The sequence below is a fragment of the Bos mutus genome, chromosome 16 (assembly GCF_027580195.1).
Source record: "Bos mutus isolate GX-2022 chromosome 16, NWIPB_WYAK_1.1, whole genome shotgun sequence".
In the NCBI taxonomy this organism is placed as follows: domain Eukaryota; kingdom Metazoa; phylum Chordata; class Mammalia; order Artiodactyla; family Bovidae; genus Bos; species Bos mutus.
In genome coordinates this window covers 30820621-30831503 of record NC_091632.1, presented here as the reverse complement: position 1 = coordinate 30831503, position 10883 = coordinate 30820621, and the positions used below count along the sequence as shown (strand labels likewise).

The following is a 10883-nucleotide window of genomic DNA, read 5'->3' as shown; positions in this document are numbered from 1 at the left end:
TTTCTTACCTTCAAGGCCACTGTCTCAGGAAAGCCTTTGGTGCCCAGCCAGGCAAGATTAAATCTTCCTTGAGTATAGTCTCACAGCTCCTTGCTCTTTTCTTGGATGAAATCGTGGATGAATAATCTTTTGGGTTGAGAAGGAAATGGCAACCCACTCCAGTATTCTTGCCTGGAGAATCCCATGGACAGAGGAGCCTGATGGGCTACAGTCCATGGAGTCGCAGAGTTGGGCATGACTGAGCCACTAACACAACAATGATCCTTTGGTAATTCTGTCTGTGGTGTTTTGTAGATGATTGTTACCTATCCATAAATGTACACGTCAAGTTCCATAACTGGAGTTTGAGCTCCTTGAGGGTAGAGAATATTCTTTGTTCTCTACAGTACTGTGCCATATGGGGAGTACTCAGTAAATTACTTTAGTAAATACTGTAGTAAGTATTCAGTGAGTAGTTGCAAGTTCTGATGTGCTAGGTGGTCCCAATAAGGGTGGCAAGTCATTCTAACTGAGCTACCATGTTGGAAAGCAGAGTTTATAAATCGATCATGTAGACTAGCTGGTTACTGGGACTGAAATGCTAATACACACAAAGACACAAACTTATTAATCAATGAGTCTCAGTGTAAAGGATCAGAAAGTAACCTGTTGCTTGTAAGCAGGGTGCGCCTGGGTAAGTGGTTAAGACAGTAGGTCTGGTTTTGGAATTCCCATTCTCGATTTTATTTTAGGCAATAGTTACCATCCCTCATACCCCCTGAGCTTTTTTTTTTTTGACTGTGGCCACTTCTCTTGAGGTCCAAAATGGTACCAATGGATACATAATGCTAACTGATAGTAGAAGGCGTGATGTTTGTTCACTGGTAATATACATCATTTTTCTTTTAAAAATATTTAGTTATTTTAAAGGAAACTCTACCCACTGTCAGTTATGTGTCTTCTAAAAATATGGACATTTTATTCTATAACAATGTGCTATTATCACACTGAACAAAATGTTATTCCTTTGTTTTTTCTAATAGTCAATGTGTAAGTCAAATTCCCCTAACTAAATCTTTGAATGTTTGGTTTGTTGAAATTAGGATTCAAAGTCCACACAGTGCATGTGACTTTTGTATCTCTTAAGTTCCTTTTAATCTAAAGTAGTCCCCTCCCTTCCCCCGCTTTTTTCTTTAAGCCACTGAGTTCTTGAAGAGGGTATATTTTCCAGTAGTCTCTAAAAACTCTCTAAATGTCAGGACTCATTAATTGGTGGGGATTGCAGGACAATTAGGAAAAGTGAGTAAGAAAGACAAAAAATATTTGCATCAGGAAGGTATTCGGAGTAAGGCCGTGTTGCTTAAGCATAAAAAGGTCCTGCTTTTAAGAGAAGGCATAAAAACCAGAACTTTGCATGTGAACCATGGAGTCTCACTGAACGCTGACTCTAGGATCTGAGAACCATTACCTTTATTCCTAATGTGCAGTCACTGTATAACAAATGAAGGATTCTGGACTGTGGTGTTGGATTAATTCCTGTGAAATCTATAAAACTGGCACTATGAGTATGCGTTTGTGTATATTATCTACTTCTCTATATTTCACCTAAAAAACAAACACAACTCCATAAAAAAGGTACAAACAAGTACATAATCCCAAGGGTTAGAATAAGATGGCACAGGCTCATTTACAAAAAAGACTACGCATTTCTCCTCATTAATTTATCATTTAATATAAATGCTGACAGAAAGCAGATAAAGACCTTGTAGACACTTTCATATATTTACAAACCAAAAAGCGGATCACCTCCGATCACCTCCTTCTACTGGTTAAAATAATCTTTTTATCTGCAACTTGTGGGAGCCTTAAACACTAATTTGGAGCAACATGAGGCTGAGTCAGTTTCCAAGATAATAAAGAAAATAACACCATTTTAACAAAAGTGGCAACTTTGATATAAACAGCATGCACACAGGTTGAACAAGATGGCCTCATCCTCTCAAAACCCTGCAACAAGTAGACTATATACTTACTCAGACCCATGCATTTAGCTGTCCTAAACATCTTTCTATTACTACTTTACCCCACCTCACTTTTTTTTAAAGGCCATTTAAAAACTGAACATATAAACAGATTTTTAAAGAGAGAAAAATGGTCTACTTCAAACACAGGGTTCTTCTTTCCTATTCCCAAAGAACTTCTAGGAGATAACGTCTTCAAATAATAAGATTTCACAGCTTGCCAGATGCTAATTTCACAGCTTGTGAAATTTCAACTCATTATCTGTCTTCACTTTTTAAAGAAAAGTTGGAAACACTTGGAAAAAGTGAAATTTCACAAACTTTAGCAATTTAAAAACGAGCTGTCCCTTTAAGGCTCAATATTTTTAATTCTTAACAGGTGGGTGAGGCAGGCGAGAAAGAACAGGGAGCTAAGGTAAGGGGAAAATAACAGAAATGCACAAAAACTTTTAAAAATGATATTCTGTCTAGCACTAATTTAAGAACAGGAGACATAAATTTTCACTATTCAAACTGTAAATGATTTCATGGTCATTTATAACCTGACTCAAATATAATGGGCTCCTTTATTAACCTACATTATTTTTGTCTTGTTAAATATACCTCTGTAGGGCACAATCACATACAATCAATACGATTGGTAAATTACACAAGCTCTATCCCAAGCAAATATGCATCAATATTAAAAAGTTATTAAAAAAAAACAACAAAATAAAACAAAATAAAATCCACCCAAAAAGGTGATAATGACTGCAGAATGTCTCGGGGAGACTGGTATGAGCCTAAAGACCACACTGACTATAGTCAGGGGAAAAGGGGTAACACGGGGAAGAGACCACACACAAGAAGAGGAATCTCACAACTGGAAAATGTTTAAGTGGGTGAAAGGTTTTGTTCATTATCTTAATTCATTTTTTCCATTTCTGTTGTTCTAAAAAGTCATAGATTTACTATAAAGTAAAATAATGAAGCCTATGGATTAGTGGTGGGGTGGGGGTGGGGGGAAAAATCAACTTTTTTCTTCTAAGTTCCTTTCATTCCCAGAATGTAGGAAGAAGAGAAAGGATGAAGAAGAAATAAAGGAAATTTAGGCAACAATACACTTGGAAAAAGTAGCTCTCAGAACAGTGTCTTGGTATGAACAGAGGATGTAAACATGATAAGCAAAAGCTTAAAATGCCTTGAAATCAGAGGAACATTTTACAGGGTGGCTCAGATATTACTGTGAGAATGGCAGTCAATTAGTGGAGAAAGATAACGCTAATAAATGGTGATTTCTTAAAAAAAAAAAAAACAGGCTACCGATTATCCACCCAATAGTTTGCTTCCATTCTTTTCCTGATCCTTTCATACACCAGCTGGAGTTGGAGGAGGGGGCCACCTGACAGTTTCCAGTTATAAGATGACTCTTGAGTGTACAACCTAGAATGGATGCCAAAGACTTGTGAGCTCTGTCTACTTAAGAGTTTAAATTAAAACAAAACCAAACCAAAAAAAAAAAAGAAAAAGAAAAAAACCACACAAAAAACCCCAACTAGAAACAATGAGACCTCAATACAAGAAAATAAATCACCTTATCTAGTATATAACATACATTAGGACAACAAACTCCACAGGATTTTATTTTTCTAAATACATATTTTGGACACAATATTTTGTCGTGAGGCTTATTTTAAATTCTCTCTCTCTTGGGTTATTGTGCCTTATTTTCTTTTGAAAATAAAAGTTATTAATCTAGGGATGTTCTGCTCAGGAATAAAGTTTAGGGGAAGGTCAGTGTTTGGCTGAAAACTCACAAGCTCTGTAATTCCAGTGGTGAGGTTAGTCCCTTTATCACAATAGAATTTCAAAGGGATCTTTACCCACTTTGTTCAGTGCAGTATTGAAAACTCACCCATTGGGAACATATTTATTATTAAAAGGTGTTACTTCTTGGTGGTGGCAGTTTTTTTATAAAGTAAACTTGCTGCTAGTGTTACTATCAGTTAGAATCTAAAACATGTGAAAACATCTTTAGCAAAGAAAATCTTAAGAATCAAATTGTAAGCTGGCATTTACTATAATTAATAGTGTCTTTTGACAAAAACATCTTTCTTGTTCCAAGTGGCTCAGGAAAGTTGAAATAAGAATTTAAAAAAATATATTAACTGCAATCCACCTGTAATTCCCAATAAGTAATTTCAGCAGGAAATTTTCATAAAGCTGAGTTGAAGCCACAAATAAATATAAAAACCATAGTTGTCCAAGGCAGAAAAGTGTGCATATAGGCCAGCAAAATGCACAGTCAGGTAAAATAATGACAGCAGTAGACTGCTTACTTTTTCAATCCCTAATGTAGAACATAGAATATGCTTTAGTTTAGAAGCCCTAATTTTTACCTAAAAGGATAGGCAGATTTTTCATGGAAGATATCACCTTGCAAACACAATAATCATCTATCATCAATAACAACAAAACACAATTGGACTTTTAGGGTAAAAATCTAAGTAAATACTGCAGTTAATTTCCAGACAGGTTCTTAATTTCCCCTAAAAAGTAACTGGGCCTTTTAATGACATATAAAACATTACAAGTGCTTTTCACAGACACAGTTTATACATGAAACCTTTACTCAACTCTTTAAAATGAGCAAAAAGAAAGCAGAAAAGAGATGGTTAGATCTCCATCTATCACCATTTATATATAAGCAATAGCAACCGAGTACTCTTTATCTTTAGTGAAAAGAATCTCTTTTTCTCTGAATCTGAATATAATCTAACAGGTACGAACCACAGTTAATTATTTTTCACCAATCACATGTTCATGGATTCTTTTACTCAGTCCCAAGACTTGATCATACTGACAATAGATTGTCTTATAGGCACAAGTAAAACAAAAATATAACAAGCTATCATGACAAGACAATCTCAGTATATGGGGGCAGGAACTGCTTACACACAATACTGTAAAAGATGACATTCATGGTTTTAGAAAAACTGATGGATTTTCATTACTTTTATATTTTATAAGGCCAGCTAACTTTAAGAGTCAACTTTAGACCTATCTCCCTACACAATATAATCAACTCATGAATACTAAAAGGTTTCACAATCAAAATGGCTATTTCCTCCCAAACCAAAACAGAGTAAAGCACAAGTCTTTGGCTCTCCTTTAAAGAAAACAGCAGGTTACCATTCCTAACCAGACCTTTGTTTTGCCTACCAGTAGGGCAAATACCACATTTGTGCATCACTGAGTAATAACACCATTAGAAAAGGCAACTTCACAGAAGTTATTGGCTAAGCGAATTCATTTGAATGCTCTGTTTTGAGGCAGCAAACTGTCACTGTTGCAGATTGGGGAGGGCAGTGGGTAAATCAAGGGGAATTTGCAAGATAGAGAAGGGCCAGAGAAAAAAGAAAAACAAAAGCAAACTTTGAGCTCCAACTTTGAAGACCTATGGAAAATCTGATGGAGTTACATATTCAAGATAGCAAATGAGAATCATACCAATTTTAGGTCTTTCAGACCGAAAAAAAAAAAAGGGAAAGACTAGGAGAAGGAAAGGGAAATAAAATGGGAAAAGGAAATTAGCCATATTAATGCTGTATGAAATATATTTTTATACTTTGAGTAGTTAAGTATGTTGTAGCTGGTATTAAAAATAGTGTCTTACTATTTGAATATTACTAGAAACCTATAACTAATTTTTCTTTTGATTAGAAAAGTAACAAGGAATGGATCTTTGGTCACATCAGCCTCTGTAAATTACCCAAGACATTGCAGCTACTGAACTTATGACAGTATCTACAAGCAAGGAGAAAAAACTACATATAGGTCAGAAAATTGAGTCTAGATATCTTATTCTCAGTTCTTCTACCCTTTTCCTAAGACCCAATGAATAAAGAAAAGGTCAAAGTACTTTTATACTCTGGTTATAATAAAATTATGGTGTTATCCAAACAGAACTGAAAGAAATGCTTATTACTCCTACCTTAACCCTTCAAAAGTGTTCATTTTCATCAGATGTCTGAGTATTGCCTTATAATTCAGAAGAAATTAACATCTGAATAAGCAAAAAGCCTAAAGATGGAATTTCCTATCTGACTGGCTTCATCGTTTTACCTGTCTCTGGGAATAAATCTAAGAAGCCAGAAAAGTCACTTTCTTTCACAGATTTTAAGAAAAAAGCAGTTAAAAAGTCAAACAGTTTTGCCAAACAGGCCATTTACCACCATAGGCTCATCATATGACAAAAAAATATCACAGGGAAAAGGAAAACAAAGTAAGAGAAAAAATTTTTGGAGGTTTTATTGAATTCCTAAAACTGCTTATAAGCACTGGAAAAGTTGTAAGAATTTCCATGAGGTAAGGCAAAATAACTAATCTTAAATAGGCGAGTTACAGGCACAGTGGGACAGTATAGCTTCCTCTTGCTGTTCTACCCACCCAGACTTCCTCTAAAGGGTGGGGTCTTAGAGAGGTATAGCTAGAATTAAGGCTATAATTTAAGAGATCTGCATCCTCACTCCATGAAAATACCTTAAAAAGAGAGACTATTTTAAGTCAGTTCCAAACAGTGGCTTTTCTGGTTTTATTCAGAATAGGAAAACATAAATTAATCTCTCTTTCTACCTAGCCTACAAAATCAAAATGGTGAAAGAATGAGTGTATTTGAAGGAAATAAACAAGAACAACAGAAGTTGAGTTATTAGGAGTTTCAACAGATACCCAAAATGGAATTTTACTTTTACTCCATATTTCAACAAAATCAACACCCATAAATTTCTTTTTAATACCAGAATCATTCTGAATTCCAAACTGAACCAACTGCTCCTAAAATTTAGGAATTATTTAACATGTCCAAAGAAGAAATAAGATCTGCCCAAATCTGCCTACAGAAGGTTAGAGGCCAAGAATGTTGCCTTTTATGGTTAGAGAGAGAAATTATAAAAATCTCAGGACTCTGTCAGACATAAAATTTCTCTCCTTCTCCTCCCCAAAACAATAAGTACTTAAATAGTAAATGTAAGAGGGTTTTAAGCAAAATAAACGAAAAAAGGCAAAAAAGCAAATGTATTTTTAAAAAATAGGAAAACATGGATATCAACTGATAAAATGCCTCATCTTCATTCAGTGCTTCTACCTCCCAATCAGTCATTTTATCGCAACAGCTGCGCTCATGCGAAAAAATCCATAAAACATACCCAATATATATACAGATATAGCTATGTATATATGTATATATATAATATATATATATAAATTTTTATTTAAATAAAAAGAAAGCTCGAATCCCAAGCCAATATGTGTATATCAAATCCTTGACCAGCCAGGTCTGTAGGGCATAATCAAATTCAATGTGAAATAGTATATAAACACGGTGCCTTGACTGGGCAAATTAAATAATTGCTACTCAAAAGAGTGTTCTGTTTGGACTCTCCTACTGGTAGGCAATGGCAGGACTGTATTACCCTCCCCCCTCCCTTACCCCCCATTTGTTTCATTTAATAGTACGATAGACACAGAGCTTAGACTGAGGTGGTTATGACCTCAGCAGGAGTTACGGGTTAAGAAAATAAGAAACAAGAAAAATACAAACTCTTGCTTTTACCCAACCAAAGCAATGCAGTAACTTATTACATAACCAGTGCTTTCTGTTTTAGTATAATCCAGAAAGGGAAATTTCTAGAAAATCAGGCAAACATAGGGATACGGTGGGTGACTATGTCAAATAATCCCCACTAAACACATTTTATATGGTCTTAGTTCAGTATAGACATGTGGCATCAGAATATGTGCAGCAGAACTAAATGAGAAAAATTATTCCTTATTCTCTTCAACATTTTCATGAAAAGTCTTTTCAGTATAGTGAAGCCAAGACTACAAAAATTGACTTCTAGGTACTTACTACCTACTTGCGCTAATGATTCCAAAAGGCAACTACCGATCAATTTGTAAACTATCCTTAAGATTCAGGCAGTTCTCATTTGCCAAATCTCCTTGAAAGCCAGGGGCTCCAGTATATAGGAATTTTGTACTTTTGGTTTTTGAGAGTAAAACAAAACATTCATTGAAATAATGTAGCTCTGCTCATTTTAAGTTCAATCAAGTGTTGAGCAGTTTTAAAACATGATGGATTATCCTGGTTTTTGAATATTCTATTATTTCAGAAGTTCAACTTGGAAAAGGATTGCTCTGAATTTCCAGTCATCAGCTCAATATAGGTAATAAACTAAATATGTATTTTCAGTGCTAATAAATTATAGTTCATCCTTAAAATAATTTCCATTTAAATCTAATCAAGCAGTCTAAAATTGACTTGGATTTCTGATTACATTAAGAGAATGAAAGTGGTTCATGATATGAAAATGAGGTCTTCAAAAATTAATTGGTAATTATTTCTCTGAAAAGCTGATATAAACAAAAAAACAGAAATAAAGCCCTCCTGAGCAACAACAGAAAGTTTTAATGCCATATGAAAAACCTCCCTACACATGAAGCTTGTGACCCAGAAAGAAAGCAAATTATAGCTTCCAAATAATGGCTCTTGGAAAAGTTGCTTTGCTGCACATTTTCTAATAACTAGTCTATTACTAATTCTCAAGCACCACAGAATTCTCAGAATGGCCGGGGCTTTTAGTCTGTGGTAATTTATGGGGTTGTGAGAGCTGGAAAGGATTGGGGATATGGAATTATACACTGGGTATGTAATAATACCAAAATACAAGAAAAACCTACTTCATTAAGATCATACAATTAATCAAACAGAGTGTATATATAATATCTTCTTCTTTTTTTTAAAGCCCTGGATCCAAGGCGTCCAAAGTTATTAAAATAAAGTTCATTCACAGAACAAAAACAAATTTAATCTGAATTGCTTGCAGATACTGCTAATTTTCTTTTTCTTTAAATTAAAAAATGCATTACTGTGAACTATGTGCAGGGTTTGTTTTTAGTAGTGGTGTTTGTGCACATTGCCTCCGGTGCTTTTCCTGGATTTCTCTGACCACCCTCAGAGAAAGGTTAAGAAGTTATCTGTTCTCCTACCCCTATGCCCCACAGATTGGTTAGGAGCAGAAGATAAAGGTAGGACTCCTCATATTTTATGGAGTAGAACTGGATGTAACTCCTGATCTCTGGGAGTCATTATTGTCCCCTCCTCCCTCAGGGTCCTCTGACAGGTTCAGAGAGCTGGTCTTGTTGGACAGGAGGCTGATATTCTCTTGTGTCAATGCTGATCCATTAGGCACGTCACTGTTAACATTTAAAAAAAAAAAAACGAGTTGGAATTTTAAAAGAGGAGAGAGAGAAAACTGATTATTAGTAGAATAAAATCAACAGGGCCTTTCTATATAGCACTTTGGAAAATACGTGAATGGCTTTCAAACTTTAATTTATAGCTCTATATCCATGCTTTATTTTAGCATATGGGTTGGCAAACCAAGACAAGCTAGGTGACTGGTTTCTGTTTTGTTTAGCTGTTTCTATAAATAAAGTTTTATTGGAATACAGCCTGCCCATCTGTTTACATATTGTCTATGACTGCTTTCACATTACAACAGCAGAACTGAGAGTTCTGACATGGATAGTAAGACTAATAATTTTAAATATTCACTATTTGGCCTTTAGGAAAAATGCTGACCCCTGCTTTAGCAGGTTTAATAGGACAAGATAACACATGGATTTAAACAGACAAAAACTTAAGCCTGGAAGCAACAGAGCATTAGAAATTGTTGTTGTATATCATCAGGAAGGCAACTCAGGACTATGCATTAAAAGCCTCAAAGTGCCCTAGTTGTAAAATATCCTAAGGTGCAAGATGTACAAAGAATTAACTACAATATATTTTTTGCAGGGTTGTTCATAATAGTCGATATGTATTCTTCTGTGCCTGTAGAAGACTAATGGGTGATATGGACAGACCAAATTAAAAACCAGGTGGGACAGAACAGGGGGTATGTGGGTGAAAGAGGCTAAATGCTCGCACACTTAAGGGTATATATACATCAAAATGTTAACAATGGTTTTAAATAAATTATAAAACAAGGCGAAGAAGGAGATGGAAGCAGAAAATTTCATTTCCTAGATATTAACTGATAATTCAACCTTGACTCTATTCTAAAATAAGTTTTATTAACTCCTTTTTGTTGTTTAGTTGCTAGGTCGTGTCCAACTCTTTGTGACCACATGGACTGTAGCACTTCAGGTTCCTTCTATCCATAGCATTTTCCAGGCAAGAATACTGGAGTGGTGTGTCATTTCCTTCTCCAGGGGATCTTCTAACCCAGGGATTGAACCTGTTTCTCCTGCACTGACAGGCAGGTTCTTTACCACTGAGCCACTAAGGAAGCCCCTTTACAAACCCCCAAATTTATGCAAAAATATTATTTTCTCAAAGTATACAAAATAATGATATTGTAAAAATCAAATTATATTTATGAGAGTGCTTCTATCATGACTGTATGAGACTATATGGAAGTGTCCCTTTCTTTACCTGAATGTTAATGTAAGGTCCTCAGCTGGAACCTTATTTTGTGGTTCTGGTTGTCCATTTTCTGCTTGCTTACTTGTATTCAATTTGCTTTTCACGTCCAGAGAACACTGGTTCTCCTTTGAAAGAAAAGGAAATAAATTTGATTATCTTCTATTTAATAGTGCTGATGGAGGAGAAACCAGCTACAAGTAATACAAAGTGATGAACAGAAATCATATTTAGTTATGTAAAATGACGAAAGAAACAGGCAGATTAAAAGAACAACAACACAAAAATATAGTGGAGTATGGTCCACTTGCTCATCATCCAAGATGGGCAATAAGGGGGCAATGTCTCATGTTAACATTGGAAAATCTCATAGGAAAACTGATGATTCAGAAAAATCAAGTCAAAGTATAGTAAGTATC

At 35.1% G+C, this 10883-nt stretch overlaps 1 protein-coding gene across 4 annotated transcripts in view; it reads right to left on the bottom strand.

The window, feature by feature from the left end:
• Positions 1 to 1685: 1685 nt before the first annotated feature.
• The window catches only part of RC3H1 (ring finger and CCCH-type domains 1), a 75812-nt gene continuing 66614 nt past the window's right edge, over positions 1686 to 10883 (bottom strand). For all 4 annotated transcript variants that reach the window (XM_070384904.1, XM_070384903.1, XM_070384902.1 and 1 more), the window contains 2 exons: positions 10477 to 10592; positions 1686 to 9236 (listed from right to left, as the gene is read on the bottom strand). In XM_070384904.1, coding sequence (XP_070241005.1) covers positions 9086 to 9236; positions 10477 to 10592 — 267 coding nt within the window. In that variant the 3' untranslated portion in view covers positions 1686 to 9085. The remainder of the gene's footprint in view (positions 9237 to 10476; positions 10593 to 10883) is intronic.